This window comes from Dasypus novemcinctus, chromosome 11 (assembly GCF_030445035.2).
Source record: "Dasypus novemcinctus isolate mDasNov1 chromosome 11, mDasNov1.1.hap2, whole genome shotgun sequence".
Taxonomy (NCBI): domain Eukaryota; kingdom Metazoa; phylum Chordata; class Mammalia; order Cingulata; family Dasypodidae; genus Dasypus; species Dasypus novemcinctus.
The window spans coordinates 82886516-82905775 of record NC_080683.1 but is presented as its reverse complement, the minus strand read 5'-3'; the positions used below and the strand labels follow the sequence as shown (position 1 = coordinate 82905775).

At 50.0% G+C, this 19260-nt stretch overlaps 1 protein-coding gene across 2 annotated transcripts in view; it reads left to right on the top strand.

Annotated features, from left to right (window-relative positions):
- BEND3 (BEN domain containing 3) overlaps positions 1-13768 on the top strand; it is a 36661-nt gene extending 22893 nt beyond the window's left edge. For both annotated transcript variants that reach the window (XM_004478724.5, XM_058307220.2), the window contains exon 4: positions 8144-13768. In XM_004478724.5, the coding sequence (XP_004478781.1) occupies positions 8144-10384 (2241 nt within the window). In that variant the 3' untranslated portion in view covers positions 10385-13768. The remainder of the gene's footprint in view (positions 1-8143) is intronic.
- Positions 13769-19260: the final 5492 nt, after the last annotated feature.

The window sequence follows — 19260 nt, the reverse complement described above, 5'->3', positions numbered from 1 at the left end:
GCTGCATTGCAAGGAATGCCATGCCATGCAGGGGCGCCCCCACGTAGCGGTGCCCCATGTGCAAGGAGTGTGCCCCGCAAGGAGAGCTGCCCCACATGGAAAATGCACAGCCCACCCAGGAGTGGTGCCACACACCTAGAGAGCTGATGCAGCAAGATGATGCAACAAAGAAGAGATGCAGTTTCCCAGTGCTCCTGAATACTGCAGGTAGACACAGAAGAACACATAGTGGATGGACACAGACAATGGGGCGGGGGTGATAAATAAAATAAAATGAAAAACCTTTAGGGCTAAATGAATTTCAACTAGCTCCACCCCTTTATGTTTTGTTGTTGTTGCTGCTGCTGTTTTTTTGTTTTTGTTTTTGTTTTTTTAAGTAATCCTCTGCTTTCTTCCAGATAGCAGAACAAAGGAACCTGAAAGAGCTTTACAGGCCCCACCTTCAGCTCAGCTGTCCTCTGCCTCCTGCCTCTTCAGCCTATAGGGCAGGCAGATCCCTGAGAAGTGTCCTCAGTGAGTGACACTTGTCCTATGGCACCATAGGGAAGTCCTCCTCTTGTTCATTTGTTGAGAGGAATCATTACAACTAGGTTCATAGAGCCATATAATATTACCACTGCTGTGGCTTAGGAATAGCTTTGTTTGCCAATAATCATATTGTAATGATGAATATTAAGCATTTACTAGTGCTTTATTTACATTATCTCATGAAATCCCTACAGCCACCCTGGGAGACAGATACCACTATCCCTGAGTTATACACAGGAAGCTGAGGCATGAAATTCATAAGTTGCTCAGGGTCACACAGATGACAACCTGAGGGTCAAACTGAGCTCTTAATAGAGCTCCCTGCTTTCCTGTTATCCAGGAAGCCAGTGGTCCTAGCTGGAACAGCTCCTATTTTTTAAACAAGGACATTGACCACTGAGCTCCTGTATCCTGGGCACTTGGCTAAGCTCTGGGGATTCACACTCAAGAATGACATGCTTCCATCCCATAAATGTCTTGTAGTGTGATGAGGATAGGGATGCTTGGTGAGGAGACCCTAGGAGAGTGGGGCAGGGGCAGGCCAGCCACGGCAGGCTCCCTTCACCACAGCATGTCCCTGGTCCTCTGCGCTTGAGGAGTGGGAGCTGGTGGGAGTGATGAGGAGGGTGGTCATTTGGACCAGGTGCCACTGACTCTTCTTTAACTTACATAAACACTGATGAAAGTATTGGAGGGAAGCAGCGGATGAGGCTCAAGTGATAAGGCCTCCTCCTACTGTATGGGAGGACCTGGGTTCAATCTCTGGGGCTTCCTGGTGAAAAAGCAGAACGCATGCCTGTGCGGTGACCCAGTGCCCATGTGGTGAGCTGAGTGCCTGCATAGCGAGCCGAGTTCCCGCGCAGTGAGCCAAGTGCCCGTGTGGGTGCCCACGCAGTGAGCTGATGAGTACCTGCATGGTGAGTGAGTGCCCACGTGGTAAGCCAAGTGCTCATGTGGTGAGCAGAGTGCCTGCACAGCAAGCTGAGTGCCCGTGTGGTGAGAGAGTGCCTGCGCGGTGAGCCAAGTGCTCATGTGGTGAGCCAAGCGCACGTGTGGGTACCCACACAGTGAGCTGAGTGCCTGCGCAGCAAGCCAAACGCCCACGTGGTGAGCAAGTGCCTGCACAGTGAGCCAGTACCTGTGCAAGTGAGTCAAACAGCAAAATGATGACACAACAAAAGAGTGACAAAGAGGAGAGTCAAGGTGAAGCACAGTGGAGACCAGGAACCGAGGTAGCGTAATTGACAGGGAACCTCTCTCCCCCATCAGAGGTCCCCAAGATAGAATCCCAGTGAATCCTAGAGGAGAAAGACAAGAGAAGACAAAAAGAGAAACTGATACAGAAGATCACATAATGAATGGACATGGACAGCAAATACAGCAGGGTCGGGGAGGGAGAGGGAGAGGCGGAAGGGAAGAAAAAGAAAATTAAGAAAGAATTGGCCCAATTCCATGGGATAATTAGAACTCTTATAAGAATTCCTTTATCTTCAGGTTCCTAAGGGAGTAAAGTAGTTTTTCTCAGTAAGAGAGGGTCCAGAAGAGAGGTTCAGAAGGATCAAGGTTGTACATGTTTATGTGGCTGCATGGTTTGCTATCACTTTGGACCTGCCTGTTCTTGGTGCCATATTGTAAATTTAGCTTCTTGAGATTTTCTCTTTTTCCTACCTTTTTTTTAGGCCACAAGAGAAAACACCACATGTACTGTTTTGGTGCTGTCCTTAGTTATCTGAAGGCTTTATAAATGACACTGAATCTGATAAGTGAAGTAAACTAAGAGCAAACTGCCTTCCAGGTCCTTGCTACTCAGAGTGGGCCAGGAACTGGTTAGAAATGCAGACTCAAGAAATCAGAATGTGCGTTCTAGCAGCATCTTAGGCAGTTCATATATACAAGAGCACTTAAGCACCAGGGGGAAACAGATGTGCCTCCACCAATTGGGCTCCAGTCTACCATATAGGAGGTCCAGGGTTTGATGCCCAGGGCCTCCTGGTGAGGGCAAGCTGGCCCACGTGGAGTGCTGAGAGCTGGTGCAGCAAGATAATGCAAAAAGAGGCACAGAGGAGAGAAAATAAGAAGACTTAGCAGAACCAGGAGCTGAGGTGGTGCAAGAGAGTAATAGCCCAATCCCGAAGTCCCAGGGTTGGTTCCCAGAGCCGCCTAATGAGAATACCGACAGACAAAGAAGAGCATGCAGCAAATGGACACAGAGAGCAGACGTCAGAGGAAATGGGGGGAAGGGAGGGATTTTTAAAAAGTATTTTTAAAAAAAGGAAGCACCAGGCTAAGACGGGCTCATCCAACCTTATTTTCCCCAGGAGTGGAAGAAGCAACCTAGGCATGCACTTTGTTCTTGCCCATTGTCTAGTTGCCTGAGACATGTGGATCTCGTGTCTACAGATGCTTTCGGCCTTCATCGGCCTGCTCCACTGGTACCCACCATCCTCATTAACTCATCTGCCTAATTAAACCTTCAAAAATGGATTCCAGCAATTTTCTGGGTCAGATTTAACATTTTGGAAAAAAACAGCTTTATTGAGGTAGAATTGACATACAGTGAAGGGTACATATTTAAAGTGTTCAATTTGATAAGTTTTGACATGTGTATACCAGTGAAACCATCACTACAATCAAGATGTTAAATATATCCACCCCCAGTAAAGTGTCCTTATGCCTCTTCGTAATTCTCCCTCATTCCCAGGCAACAACTCATCTCTTTTCTGTCCCTATAGATAAGTTGCATTTTATAGAATGTGATATAAATTCCTTTTTTGTTTATCTGGCTTCTTTCAGCGTAAACATCTCGAGATTTATCTTGAATGCCAGTGTATTAGTCAGGGTTCTCTAGGGAAACAGAATCAGCAAGAGATATCTGTCAATAGTATGCAAATCTAAGAGTCTCTCACACAGCCGTGGGGATGCACCAGTCCAGGTTCCACAGGCAGCCAGCAACCAGGGGCTGCAATGAAAGTCCAGTGAAGGTTCTTGACGAGTTAAAGATGAGCTGGGAAATTCTCACTCAATGCTGGAATCACTTCCCCTTTTAAGGCATTCAACTGATGGCCTTAACTGCCTCAACTGATTGGATAAAGCATCACTCATTGCTGATGGCAATCTCCCTGATTGATGTAATTGTAATCAACTATCTATGATTTACCACTGCAGTAAAGTCAATGGTGACTAAAGTCCATAAATGCCCTTGTATTACAGTTAGCCCAGTACTTGCTTGATCAAGCAGCTGGGCACAATTACCTGGCCAAGTTGACACAATAGCCTAATGGTCACAACCAGTATCAGCAATGTATCGGTAGTTCATCCCTTTTTATTGCTGAGTAATATTACATCATATGGACCTAACACAGTTTTGTTTATCAATATGCTTGTTGATAAAACTGGTTTGTTTCCAGTTTGGGGCTATTACAAATAAAGCTGCTATAAACATTGTGTCTTTTTATGGACTTTGGCTTTGATTTTGCCTGGTAAAGAAATACCTAGGAACAGAATATCTAAATCATAAAACATTTGGAAAAACTGCTCTACTGTTTCCCATAGTGTTTGTACCAATTTTATATCTCTACCTGCAGTGCATGAAAGTTCCAGTTCCTTCATATCCTCAGCAACACTTGGAATGTCTTTTTTAGCCCCATCTTAGTGGTTGTGAAGTGGTATCTAATTGTGGTTTTAGGGAAGCGGACTTGGCGCAGTGGATAGGGCGTCCGTCTACCACATGAGAGGTCCACGGTTCAAACCCCGGGCTTCCTTGACCTGTGTGGAGCTGGCCCATGCACAGTGCTGATGTGTACAAGGAGTGCCCTGCCATGCAGGGGAGCCCCACGCGCAAGGATTGTGCCCCGTAAGGAGAGCCGCCCAGTGCAAAAAGAAAAGTGCAGCCTGCCCAAGAATGGCACCACACACACGGAGAGCTGACACAAGATGATGCAACAAAAAGAAACAGGTTCCCGTGCCGCTGACAACAACAGAAACGGACAAAGAAGACGACACAGAGAACAGACATCCGGGGGGGGGGGGGGGGGGGGGGGGAGAGAAACAAATAAAAAATAAATCTTGGGAAACGGACTTTGGCCCAGTGGTTAGGGCGTCCGTCTACCATATGGGAGGTCCGCGGTTCAAACCCCGGGCCTCCTTGACCCGTGTGGAGCTGGCCATGCGCAGTGCTGATGCGCGCAAGGAGTGCCGTGCCACGCAAGGGTGTCCCCCGCGTGGGGGAGCCCCACGTGCAAGGAGTGCGCCCGTGAGGAAAGCGGCCCAGCGTGAAAAGAAAGTGCAGCCTGCCCAGGAATGGCGCCGCTGACAACAGAAGCGGACAAAGAAACAAGACGCAGCAAATAGACACCAAGAACAGACAACCAGGGGAGGGCGGGGAATTAAAATAAATAAATAAATCTTTAAAAAAAAAAAAATAAATCTTAAAAAAAAATAATTGTGGTTTTAATTTGCACCTCACGGATATACCTCTTTTTATGTGCTTATTTGCCATTTGTATATTTTATCTGAAATATTGATTGAAATCTTTTGCCAATTTTTAAATTGGGTTGTATGTCATTAGTGACCTTGAGAATTCTTTATGTATTCTGGATTCAAGTTATTTTTCAGATATGTGATCTGCTTTATATTATCTTCCAGTTTGGGCTGGTTTTTATTCCTTTAACAATGTGTTTGAAAGAGTAGACGTTTTTCATTTTGATGAAGTCCATCTTATCAATTTGTTCTTTTATGGTTTGTGCTTTTCGTAGTATATGTAAGAAATAGTTGCCTAAACCAAGGTCACAAAGGCTTTTTCTCTTATCTTGTAGAAGTGCTAGAATTTTAGATTTTTACATTTAGGGCCATGGTCCATTTTGAGTTAATATTTGTATATAGTACAAGTGTGTATGAAAGTTTTGTTCATTTGTTTGTTGGTGTTTGTATTGTTTGTTTTGCATACGGTTATGCAGTTGTTCTAGCACCATACATGAGATGATTGTCCTCCTTTTCTCACTGAATTGTCTTTGAACCTTTGTGGAAAATCATCTGTCCTTGTATGTGTGGGCGTATTTCTGGCTTCTCTCTTCTGATTCTCTGATCCATTTGTCCATCTTTATGCCAATACCACGCTGTCTTGATTATTGGAGATTTACAGTAAATCTTGGAATCAGATCATGTTAGTTCTCCAGCTTTGTTCTTTTTCAGAGTTGTTTTGGCTATCTAGGTCCTTTGCTTTTCCGTGGGAATTTCAGATCAGCTTGTCAAGTTCCATCTTGGCCAGAAGGGGAAATCCAGATTCAACCCTGGAAAGGGAGGGGAAAATACAATTAAATTTCCTTTTCTTTCAGAGAATTGTGTCTCCCACAGGCTTTGAGATTTTCTAAAGACTGATATATCTAATCACCATTATGCAGAAATTTATGTCTAGCTCCTTAAAAATCAGCTTGAAGATACTGGACTCAATTCAGAACAGACATTGAAGAATATTTGAATAAATCATTACAATGTAAAATCAGGAAGATTTTTTTGTGCTTGAGAAATGTTTAGGCATAAATACAATGATACACCTTATTTATGTTTTCATAATTTGTATTTCTGCACAATTGGCATGTTATATGTTCCATGTTATTAATGAACTGAATTCCTATATGGGATCTAGATTGCATTTCTTGAAATTAGTATTAATTTCTCAGGAATATTTCGTAAATCTTCTCACTGCTGTATCACACACTTTTCTTTAGAGGAACTTAGCTCTTCCAATACAAGCAGCTTTTCTTGGGGAGCAAATAGGTAGGAATTGGGAGAAGGGAACTCTTCTTCCTTTTGTTTTACTTCTTGGACAACTGTGTACTGTTCCTATGGCTAAAATATGAAAACTACTCTTATTAAAATAAAACATAGTAGTATACTAATTTACTCTCCCTTAGTTTATGTTTTCATTCTCTTTCCAGCACCTTCCTCTCTAATCCCCTCCTCCCAATTCTAGAAAATTCTGTTTGTTTATAAATATGAGCAAATGTTTAAGGAAGAGGGAACTTTTTAATGTCCCTTTAAAGAAAGTATTAGCAGACCATTTTCCTAGATTTTTTTTTTTTAAGATTTATTTCATTTATTTCTCTCCCCTCCCCTCCCCACCGTTGTCTGCTCTCTTGTGTCCATTTGCTGTGTGTTCTTCTGTGTCCGCTTATATTCTCAGTAGCACCAGGAATCTGTATCTCTTCTTGTTGCATCATCTTGCTGCATCAGTTCTCTGTGTGTGTGGCACCACTCCTGGGCAGGCTGCGCTTTTTTTCACATGGGGCGGCTTTCCTTGCCTGGCACACTTCTTGCACATGGGGCTCCCCTACACGGGGGGACACCCCTGCGTGGCAGGGCACTCCTTGCGTGCATCAGCACTGCACGTGGGCCAGCTGCACACAGGTCAGGAGGCCCTGGGTTTGGACCCTGGACCTCCCATATGGTAGGTGGGTGCTCTCTCAGTTGACCACATCTGCTTCCCTTTTTTCCTAGATTTTTGAGTCATGGTAATCATCTTGAGACAAATATTAATGTGCCTTGGACAGATACACCATTCTCCCCTTACAAGCCTGCTCCTCCTCTCTTTTTGGTGGCAGTGAAGGTCAAGCTCAGAAGGTTTTTCCTAGCTCTTTGGGTCGGTAATCCAGGGCCTGTGGCACTGGAGAAAAACCACTGAGGGACACAAGAGAAATTGGGTTCCCAGGTGGTCAGGGTGATTGCTCTGTGGTGGTGGAGCTCAGACTCAGGCTCAGAGTCCTCATGGGGTACCTGTAGCCTCCCTCAGGAGTCAGCGAGGGAGGGCTGTGGTGTGTGCTATCCTTGGGGATACTGAGAACATGGCCACAGAAATATGGAACCACGGTTGAGCAAGGCTGGAGAGTAGGAGATAGTACCTCCTCTAGGTGCATAGGAGAATAGGTAGTCCATCACATGCCGCATGCAATGGGTGCCTGGCATGTTGGGACTTGATTCTCTCTTGGGATTATGGTTGACGGGGGCCACTCGACCTCTGAGGACGGGGAGACTTTGCAGCTCTGGAGGCCCCATCGCTTCATGGCTCTCCCAGTGGCTCGGGCCCCCAGAGGTCCTGGTCTACCCATTTCTCCTCCAAACTGAGGCGCAGTTCCAGTCCCAGGTTGAGCTGGCCACAGACTGCCACCCTCTGGCCTGTGGTGCTCCTGTGCGCAGCCTTCCCAGGTGGGGAGGCCTGCTATCTGCTGGAGGTGCAGGCCGGGTGGGCTTGCCCCTGCGCTCTGATGCTGGCTGCCACCCGAGCTCCTGGCCTGCCTTCCTGCCCTGGCAGGTCCTCGTCCAGGTCTGCGCTCCTGCTCCTGTCAGGTGTGTGGGCTGCAGGAAGATGGAGCCTTCCTGGTACCTTCAGGGTGCAGCCTGAGCCTTTCTCAGGAAGTGGGTTCACGACTCCCTCCGGGAGCAGAGAGGGATTGGGTGCGGTGCTGGGACTGCAGGTGTGTGTTCTGGTGCGTTCCTGGACGGCAGAGTGACAGCAGGGTCAGGGAGGCAGTTGCTCACATGCCCTAGGCCGCTCTGAAGCTGTGAGCAGTGACTCCAAGTGCCTATCTAACTCCCTGGGAAACTCTCTTTGTTTTTCCAGGCACTCCTGGCAGGCATGAGGAACCGGGAGAACAGCTCGCCCTGCCAGGGGAACGGGGAGCAGGCCGGCAGGGGCAAGAGCTCCGTGTGGCCGGGCGAGGAGGACCCCAGCAACGACGCCAGCACCCCTTCCTACAAGAAGCCCCTGTACGGCATCTCGCACAAGATCATGGAGAAGAAGAACCCCCCCGCAGGGGACCTGCTCAACACGTACGAGCTCTTCGAGAAGGCGAACCCCAGCAACAGCCCCTCACCGTTGCGGCTCCTGAATGAGCCCCAGAAACGGGACTGTGGCAGCACCACAGCGGCCGCCGACGGCGACCCCAACATCTACTTCCTGCTCCAGAAGATGTTCTACATGCTCAACACGCTCACCTCCAACATGTCCCAGCTGCACAGCAAGGTGGACCTGCTCTCCCTGGAGGTGAGCCGCATCAAGAAGCAGGTGAGCCCCACCGAGACGGTGGCCAAGTTCCAGCCGCCCCCCGAGTACCAGCTCACGGCCCCCGAGCTCAAGCAGATCGTGGACCAGAGCCTGTCGGGCGGCGACCTGGCCTGCCGCCTGCTGGTGCAGCTCTTCCCCGAGCTCTTCAGCGACGTCGACTTCTCCCACGGCTGCAGCGCCTGCGGCTTTGCCGCCAAGCGCAAGCTGGAGTCTCTGCACCTGCAGCTCATCCGCAACTACGTGGAGGTGTACTACCCCTCGGTGAAGGACACGGCCGTGTGGCAGGCCGAGTGCCTGCCACAGCTCAACGACTTCTTCAGCCGCTTCTGGGCCCAGCGGGAAATGGAGGACAGCCAGCCTGGCGGCCAGGTCCCTGGCTTCTTTGAGGCCGAGCAGGTGGACGCTGGCCACTTCCTGGACAGTAAAGACCAGGAGGAGGCTCTGTCCCTGGACCGGAGCAGCACCATTGCCTCGGACCACGTGGTGGACACGCAGGACCTCACCGAGTTCCTGGACGAAGCCTCGTCGCCGGGCGAGTTTGCCGTCTTCCTGCTCCATCGGCTCTTCCCCGAGCTCTTCGACCACCGGAAGCTGGGCGAGCAGTTCAGCTGCTACGGGGACGGCGGCAAGCAGGAGCTGGACCCGCAGAGGCTGCAGATCATCCGCAACTACACGGAGATCTACTTCCCCGACATGCAGGAGGAGGAGGCCTGGCTGCAGCAGTGTGCCCAGCGCATCAACGACGAGCTCGAGGGCCTGGGGCTGGACGGGGGCAGTGAGGGCGAGCTCCCGCGGGACGACTGCTACGACTCCTCCAGCCTGCCCGACGACATCTCTGTGGTCAAGGTGGAAGACAGCCTCGAGGGTGAGCGGCCCGGCCGCCGCTCCAAGAAGATCTGGCTGGTGCCCATCGACTTTGACAAGCTGGACATCCCACAGCCTGACTTCGAGGTGCCGGCCTCCGACTGCCTGCTCAGCAAGGAGCAGCTGCGCAGCATCTACGAGAGCAGCCTGTCCATCGGCAACTTCGCCTCGCGCCTGCTGGTGCACCTCTTCCCCGAGCTCTTCACCCACGAGAACCTGCGCAAGCAGTACAACTGCAGCGGCTCCCTGGGCAAGAAGCAGCTGGACCCGGCGCGCATCAAGCTGATTCGCCACTACGTGCAGCTGCTCTACCCGCGGGCCAAGAACGACCGCGTCTGGACTCTGGAGTTCGTGGGCAAGTTGGACGAGCGCTGCCGGCGCCGGGACACGGAGCAGAGGCGCTCTTACCAGCAGCAGCGCAAAGTGCACGTGCCAGGGCCCGAGTGCAGAGACCTGGCAAGCTATGCAATCAACCCCGAGCGGTTCCGTGAGGAATTCGAGGGGCCCCCGCTGCCCCCCGAGAGAAGCAGCAAGGACTTCTGCAAGATCCCCTTGGACGAGCTGGCAGTCCCCTCGCCTGACTTCCCGGTGCCTTCGCCGTACCTGCTGTCGGACAAGGAGGTGAGGGAGATCGTGCAGCAGAGCCTCTCGGTGGGCAACTTCGCCGCCCGGCTCCTCGTCAGGCTCTTCCCGGAGCTCTTCACCAGCGAGAACCTCCGGCTGCAGTACAACCACTCGGGGGCCTGCAACAAGAAGCAGCTGGACCCCACGCGGCTGCGGCTCATCCGCCACTACGTGGAGGCCGTCTACCCCGTGGAGAAGATGGAGGAGGTGTGGCACTATGAATGTATCCCCAGCATCGACGAGCGGTGTCGCCGCCCCAACAGGAAGAAATGCGACATCCTGAAGAAGGCCAAGAAAGTGGAGAAGTGACGGCCGGAGGCTGCCCGGAGGCGTGGCACCACGGGAGGTGGGCACCCCGGACTGAGCGGTCCCTCCGCGCACGGGCATCCACGGCAGCACCCGCGGCAAAGGGCGAGGCTGCCTCCATTTGCACACAGGACACCCCCGGACCACAAGCAAAGGAGCCGCGAGCCTGCTCTCCTGACTGGGGCTCTCGCCCCGCCTTCCCTGGCGGCGCAGCCAGACGGGGTGGGCCCCGGGGGTGAGCCGAGGGCCTGGCCTCTGTGCCCTCTCTCAGTCGGAAAGGCACGTTCAGCAACCCTCTTGTTCCTCCTCCCACATTTTACATTGCCATTTTTATCCTTTTTTCTTTTAATTAAAAAGAAACCCTGTTTTCTTTTTTCTTTTTTTTTTTTTAAACATTGGGCTCTTTTGGGGCCATTTTACTTAGGGAAAAAAGGTTTTTAAAATATCTGAGATGAAGTATGTAGGATGACTTCAGGTGTTAGGTTGGTTTTTTTAAAAAGATGGTTTCTGATATATGAAATTTTTGGAAGTGCCGTGTTCGTGCAGGTGGCGAATCATAGCCTCAGGCTTGGCGTAGAGACTGATGTGGCTGACCTTGTCTCTCACATCTGATTCTGGAAGAGTTGAGATGGCCCTTGGATGGCAGTGGGGCGGGTTGGCTAGTGTGAGCACCTTCCCAGCCACGCCCTGCTGTTCCCTCCGTCGTGGCTTCAGAGGCGTGAGGCCTGGCCCGTGGTCGCTGCCGCGTCGCTAGAGCGTGGTGCTCACTCCCGGTAGACGAGAACACTGGATGATGATATGAATGTAGATGGACCTGGAGACGCATGCCCACAACGTCGTCACTTGAGCTGTGTCCTTCCACTGCCCCCACATGCCTGCGTGTGTGGTTGGAGGGGCAGACACGTCTCCTTGGAACACACTGCGTGTGGACGCTGGGCTTCTCGTTTATTTAAGGATGGCCCCTTTGGGCTCACCAAGAGATGTTTACTCCCACGCGTGTAGTTGTGTGAACTCCGGGTTCTGGGAGCTACCCAGTGGCTTCACCACCCCTTAGTCTTGACTCCCCAGCTCTGGGGCCCTCTTGGAGATGCCTGGCATTGGAAGGATACAGGTCACCTCAAATGGGGCTCCCAGGTCCCTTCCCCAGAGTCCACTCACCGTTCCCCTCTGACTCCCTAGAAGGTCCTGCTGTCTCCTATCTGCTCCATCCCTTGACCTGGGGTGGGGAAGGTCAAACTGTTCTAGGCCAGCAGTGTGTTCTCAAAGAACACCGACTGTGAACTTCCCCAGCACGTTAAGTCCTTAAAAAACTACTTCTACCTACCTAACTTTTGGGGGCCAAATGTCTAAGAGGGAAAGGAAACAGTGTAACCCACCTGAATACACCATACTAGAAACTAACCAAATCGTACAGGGTAGTCAGTCGTAAAATCCTGGTAGAATGCTATAGTTTAATAGACTATTGGCAGAAATAATAGGAACACTTATAAGTTTTTGTCATGCATCTGAGAAGGACTTGCATTCCGTTGCTGTATGACCCAGTTTTGCCTCTTGTACCCAGTAGGCATTTTTTAAAAACATGATACAGGACTCTGAGCAATGGGAAGTTGCTGACATAACTTTAATGAATTTGCTTTTAAATGTTATTTACAGATGTTTCCTGTTGAAACTGCAAATCTCTGTTCTTGAGGTTTAGAAATGCACAGGGACTACGCAGACCCACGCTCACCCACACAGGCACGCACACATTCCTAAGAAACCTTACGCGAGATGAAGGGGACCTACTTGTATACCAAGTTCAAGTTCAACTTCTTTGTGCCTTTCAAAGAAGGGACAGGGGCAGCCGGAAGACTCACGTTTCCCCCTCACCTGGGCCTTTCTCTATGCCTTACTCTCTCCACCACACGCATGCTCGTTCCCGGAGGTGGCGGCACTCACTGCTGAACCCGCTGGATGTGTGTGTGTGGGGGGTGTCTGGAATTTGTTCTGTTCTCTAGGATGTATCCAAGAGGATTCCAAGCCATGTGAAAATTGCCCTGCTTTTCAGAGGGTGGAATGTGACCCCGCAACTTCAGAAGCACAATCACTTCTCAGTAATCGTCATACAAAAATTCTCTCTACCCGTGTTCAGAGAAATCAGGAGGTTCTAGGAATTACATGTGTCTCTCGTAACCTAGATAATGTTAAAAGTTTTTGAAACTGTTTTGGTTGTTTCCATAATACCTTTCCTGGGTAGGACTTCTTCCTCCAAAATCCGAGAGTCCCTGTCAGTGAGGGGTGGTGGATGCTCGGGGAGCGGTTTCCTGCCGGCCGGAGAGGCGGGTCGGGAAGCACCTTCAGGTTCATTCACTGTCTGTATGGTGTCCTCAATTTTCTGTCCATACAGGTGGGCCCCAGTAGGCATTTTTTTGTGTGTTTTTTTAACATGAAGCAATAGAAGTACAAAATACCTGTTTTTCAAGGTTTAATGTGTTCTGGAAGATATGTTGGCAACCCCCTTCCCCCCACCCATCTAAATTCTTAGGTTTTTACTTGTTTTTTGTTTTTCCAAGTTTCCCAAGGACTAAAGAATTAGCACAGACACATCCTGATGTGAAGTGAAGTAGCAGGTCACAGTAGGTGGTAGTGTCTGTCGTTAGAACATTTTCAGAGAATGTATGGGGGTGGTCATGAATGTACTGTGTGCTCACCTGCCTCAGTCACTCGGCCGTGCTCGACAGGGAATAGAGCTGTGTCTGGGGCCCTCAGTGTTGGCCTCCCACCTTCCCTTCCCTTTAAGTTGGGGGCCTGGGGGCCCCACAGCAGCAGCAATCATCAACCAACCGACAGGATCTACAAGCGGTGCGCGCGTCAGGCGTCGCCGACCTGACCCCACGCCACGTGGCCGCTTGGGTTTCTCTAGGTGTGGCCTCAGTTCCCTCCCTTCTCCCAAATGTTTGCCTCCTGCCTGATGGAGAGGGGGCTCTCGCGACGCCTGGTGGCAAGTCCGTGAGCTCCCGCTACCTGGCTGTGTAGACCGCCCGGAGGTGCGGTTGGGGGCCGCGGGACTGTCACTGCTCTTTGGAAATTCTTGCCTCGTGTAGATCCAGCCTTAAATGTTTTTCTGACATCCTAGTAATAGCAGACCCTGCACAAAGTGGATATCAGAGTAAATACTGTGAGGAGAAAATAATGAGAATAGTTTTACCAAAGATAATGAAATATCACAATGTCTGCATTTTACCATTGATTTGAGTGCATCCTTAGAAAACTGAATGTAACAAAAACCCAGGACATTTTTTGGAAATTGTATGCCCTCTAGCAACTTTGTGTGAATTTTATACAAGCACTGTTTTACGAGTTACAAAATGTTATTAAAAAACAGAAAAGCAGTGGTCTTCTAACTTACTTTCTGAGGTCACACGTCGTCTTCCTTTGTTTTTCCACGCGGGCCCCTCACCCCGCCCGGGCGAGAACGCAAACACCTTGGAGACTTGAGACCTGGGCTCCCACACTCGGGCAGCAGGGGTGCGGCTCCCCTGATTTCAGTGTGGCCACGGCCGAAGGGCCGAGGAGCCCCCACATGGATGGGCGCCGATGGCCAGGACCTGCTTCCGGGCCGCCTGCCCCCTGGCCGCACGGCGGGAGGCTCCCACCTCCTGCCTTTTCCTGGGCAGCGGGCGGGGCTGCATTTCACAGCAACTTCTTTCCACATTGGATCAAATGCTATTTGGTCCCTTAGTGTATTATTACGTGGTAACTAAAGAATGTGTGTTTTTTCTCACCTTCCCTTCAGCTAATTATAAACTACTTAAATGAGATTGCATAGTAAAAATAATGTCTCCAATCATCAGAGACATTTGGGGGAGTCACAAGATCTAAAGGAAGTTGAGGCTTGTGCTTACTGGAACACTTCCTACAGCCAGGGTACGAGGACCGCTGATGGTGCTGGCACAGAGCTGTCCCCCCCAGCGTGGCTGTGAGCCTTGGTGGCCCTGGCCAGGGCCTGGAGCCCCAAGCACTAAATCCACTGGCAAATGTAAGCATATTCTTGAAGAAGTGTGCTTCAAGCCCCTCCTAGCTGTAGGTATCTTGGTTTTCTACCAAAAAAGATAATTCACAGGGTATTTCAATATATGAGGACTTGGTTGTAAAATACCCTTCTCAGAAATAAGAACACCAGATTAACCATCACAGTCATTGGGAAGGTGGGATGGGATGGACTCTGCACTAAAAGCCCCCAGGCTAGTGGGAGCCCGCGGCAGTGGGCACAGGCAGGCACTCAGTAAATGACACGGCGCTGGTTGAGTTCATGCTCTTTCCAGGCACACTGTTAGGAACTGTTCCTAGCTGATCTCTGAATCCTCTCAAAAGCCCCCCCGAGGAAAGTAATAATTAACAGGAGAAAAGAGCTTAAATAACCTGTTTAACAGGAGAAAAGAGCTTTAGTAGCCTGTTCAGAGACACGCAGCAAGTGGCAGGAGTGCTGCGCCATGTCAGTTCCTTCTCGTAAAAACTCAGCGTCTTGTCATGGGCGCTGTTCTCTGTGGGAGGGGAGCAGAGAGAACTAACTGGCCTGGATTTGAACCCACCTTTGTCTCTTCCCATCACACTACACCATGCTATACCCCAGGTCAGAAGCTAACACCCCTGAGCCACAAAACAGGAAGATTTCAGATCTGTACCAGTCAGAGTTCCCCAGAGAAAAACAGAACCTAGAGACGTGTGTGTGCATATGTGTGTGTGTGTATTGTACAGTTAAAGAGGTCAATTTTAAGGAAATAGCTCATGCGATTGTGGGGGCTGGCAAGTCCAAAACTGTAGGGGAGGCCAGGAGGCTGGAAAATTCAAGGGAGTTGACTTTTTTTTTTAAGACTTATTTATCTTTCCCCACCCCCTCGTTGTTTGCACTTGTGTCTGTTCATCTTCTTTGTTTCTTTAGGAGGCACCAGTAACCCGAACACGGGACCTCCAATGTGAGAGGGAGGTGCCTAATAGCTTAACCCACCTCCATTCCCTGCTTTGTTGTGTCTCAATATATTTTTCCTCTTGTGTCTTCTGTTGCATCATCTTGTTGGGTCAGCTCAAGCAATGGGCTTGCCATCCTGCTCGTCCTCTTTAGGAGGCACCTGGAACCTCTGCTACCTGCTTTGTTGTGTCTCTAATTACGTTTTTCTTCGTGTCTCTTGTTGTGTCACCTTGTTGTGTCAACTTGTTGTGCCTGCCCATCATGCCAGCTCGCTGTCTTCTTCAGGAGACACCGGGAACCGAACCACGGACCTCCCACGCGGTAGGCAGAGCCCAATGCCTGGAGCCACATCCGCTTCCGGAAGTTGATGTCTCAAAGCAGAATTGCTTCTTCCTCTGTAAACCTCAGTTCTTTAAGAGCTGTTCAGCTGATGAGGTCTACCCAGGCTGTTGAAAGTTCTCTTTACTTAAAATCAGCTTATTGTAAATGCTAATACCGACTACAAGTTATCTTTACACCAACATATAGGCCAGTGTTTGACCAAACTAGCCAACTTGAAAATTAGCCATCACAAGCTCCAAAACAACCACAAACCTCTAGGACACACGTCCTCTAGCACACATGTCCTTTAAGCCCCATTTGTCTGTCCTTAGATACAGGAGTGGTGGGTTTTTGTTTTTGTTTTAAGTTTTATTTTATTTCTCTCCCCTTCCTCCCTGTTGTCTGCTCTCTGGGTCCATTTGCTGTGGGTTCTTCTGTGTCCACTTGCCTTCTTGTCAGGCGGCACCAGGAAACTGTTGCTTTTTGTTGTTGTTTGTTCTTGCTGCATCAGCTCTCCATGTTTGCAGCACCACTCCAGGGCAGACTGTGCTTTTTTCGCACAGGCTATCTCTTCTTGAAGGGCACACTCCTTGTGCATGGGGCACCCCTACATGGGGGACACCCCTGCATGGCACAGCACTCCTTGCATGCAGCAGCACTGTGCATGGTCCAGCTCACCACACGGGTCAGGAGGCCCTGGGTATTGAGCCCTGGACCCTCGTATGGTAGGCAGATGCTCTATCAGTTGAGCCACACCCACTTCTCCAGGGGAGCTGTTTTTTTTTTTTTTTTCAAACATGACATCCTCATATATTATGACATGAAATGGATACAACTTGTTATATAATAAGGGGAAAATTGGGGGAATAAGACAAAGAAATTCGTTTTGTGTACATATACTATCATCATGATGAAAGAAGGAAGATTCATGACCATTACAGTCCTTGTTTCTGTAACTGGTCACATGGTCGAAGTTCATATTTATCACCACCTTCTTCCACTACCAATTCCGTGTTTCCATTCCCCACAGCAAGCACTTCAGCTGGCCATGGTTCTTTGCCTGGTGGGGTGACCCAAACTTTCATTCCTGAAGATTCTGGGCCATTGTTAGTCCTGCTTGGATTGGGGGATGCTGGTTTTTAAAACCGCACTGGGTGAAATGATTGTGGCAGTTGTGGATGGGTGTATTCTGAAAATAGTGTCTGAGGATAGATTTGGAGATTGTGAAAGTAACTGGATCAGCTTCCCTAAAAGCAGAGTCTGAGACTGGGATTCCTGTGCAAGCACTTTATGGAAGGTGAGCTTTCTGGGCATGCGGGAAGCAGGGGAGGTGGTGAGCAGGGGTGTGGTCCCCACTGCAGTCAAGCTTCATTTCCCCCCAGGGGGAAGCTCGGGAAGAAGACCTGAGCAGCAGAACCAGGTGGAGGCCAAGGGGCTAGTTGGGCATCCCAAGGTCTGCCTGGGGGGCAGGAGAGAGCCTCCCTGGCAGGCCACCGGCAGTGCTCTAGAGAAGGGCCAGTCCACAGCAGCTGGGGGATCAGGCAGGACTCTGTCAGATCCTGTGCAGCAGAGTTCAATTTCAGTGAGCATCAGAGGCACCCGAGGGCTTATGAAAACAGATTGTGAGCCCCATCCCCTGGAGGGTCTAATTCTGTGGGTTTGGGATTGGGGCCTAAATTGCTTTTCTCCGAGTTTCCAGGCGATGCTGGATTTGCTGGTCCAGGGACCACACTGAAAACCACTGCCCTAAAGTCATCACAAAATGAGCCTTGTATATTACAGACACTGGAAAGTCAGCATTTTCCTAATTATTAGAAATATATTGGGAAGTAGATGTGGCGCAAGCAATTGGGCTCCTGTCTACCACACAGGAGGTCCAGGGTTTGATTCCCAAGGTCTCCTGGTGAAGGCGAGCTGGCCCGAGCAGAGAGCTGACCCGAGTGGAATACTGGTCCTTTCAGGAATGCTGGCCCGAGCGGAGAGCTGGTGCAGCAAGATGATGCAACAAAAAGACACAGGGGGACGTGGACTTGGCCCAATGGATAGGGTGTCTACCTACCACATGGGAGGTCCGCGGTTCAAACCCTGGGCCTCCTTGACCCGTGTGGAGCTGGCCCATGCACAGCGCTAATGCGCACAGGGAGTGCGGTGCCACGCAGGGGTGTCTCCCGCGTAGGGGAGCCCCATGTGCAAGGAGTGCCCGCCGTAGGAGAGCCGCCCAGCGCGAAGGAAGGTTCAGCCTGCCCAGGAATGGCAGCCGCACAAGTGGAGAGCTGACACAGCAAGATGACACAACAAAAAGAAACACAGATTCCCGGTGCCACTGATAGGAATGGAAGCTGTCACAGAGGAATGCACAGCGGGTGGATGCGGTAAGGGGACAACTGGGGGCGGGGGAAGGGGAGAGAAATAAATCTTTTTTAAAAAGCCACAGCAACCAGGGAGCTGACGTGCCTCAAGAGATTGAGCACCTCTCTCCACTTGGAAGACCCCAGGACTGGTTCCTGGTGCCTCCTAAAGAGAAGACGAGCAGACACAGAAGAACACACAGCAGATGGACACAGAGAGCAGCAGTGAGTGCAGGGTAATGGGGGATGGGAGGAGGAAATAAATCTTAAAAAATAAATCTTAAAAATACATATATGGGGAATCGGACTTGGCCCAGTGGATAGGGCATCTATCTACCACATGGGAGGTCCACAGTTCAAACCCCGGGACTCCTTGACCCATGTTGAGCTGGCCCACGTGCAGTGCTGATGCACGCAGGGAGTGCCCTGCCATGCTGGGGTGTCCTCCACGTAGGGGAGCCCCATGCGCAAGGAGTGCACCTGTAAGGAAAGCTGCCCAGTGCAAAAGAAAGTACAGCCTGCCCAGGAATGGCACCGCACACATGGAGAGCTGACGCAGCAAGATGATGCAACAAAAAGAGACACAGATTCCCGTGCCACTCACAACAACAGAAGCGGACAAAGAAGAACACACAGCAACTAGACATAGAGAATAGACAACTGGGGCGGGGGAGAAGGGGAAAGAAATAAATAAATCTTAAAAAAAAGATCTATGATCCATTAAAAAAAAAAATATATATATATATATATATATGAGCTAAATATATATATATATATGAGCTAAAATCAGTGGCTTCCTGCTTAAGCAAAACTACTTCCTAACAGGTGGTTTTCAAGCCAGCAGGAAGAGGCAGGTTTATACATACAAGGGCTTAGGGACACTGGCCACATGACAGTGTTTTCTAGAGCATCTCTTCAGGGGAAGGTCATCTGATGACTGAATTTTAAGTAACTACAAATACATTTGTTGGGAAGTGGATGTGGCTCAAGCAATGGGGCTCCCATCTACCATATAGGAGGTCCAGGGTTTGATGCCCAGGGCCTCCTGGTGAAGGAGAGCTGGCTCATGTGGGGTGCTGCCCCGTGCAGGAGTGCTGACTATTTTGGAAGAGGCCTATCCAGCCCTCTTACACAGTTAAAAGTAATCCTTTCAAAGAAATACCTCTCCTCTAGAAAACATGATGGTAATTTGTCCTGGAGGACAAATAAATGGGCCTTTTTGACATGGCACAATCCAACAAGTCTATTTGAGCTCAACCTTC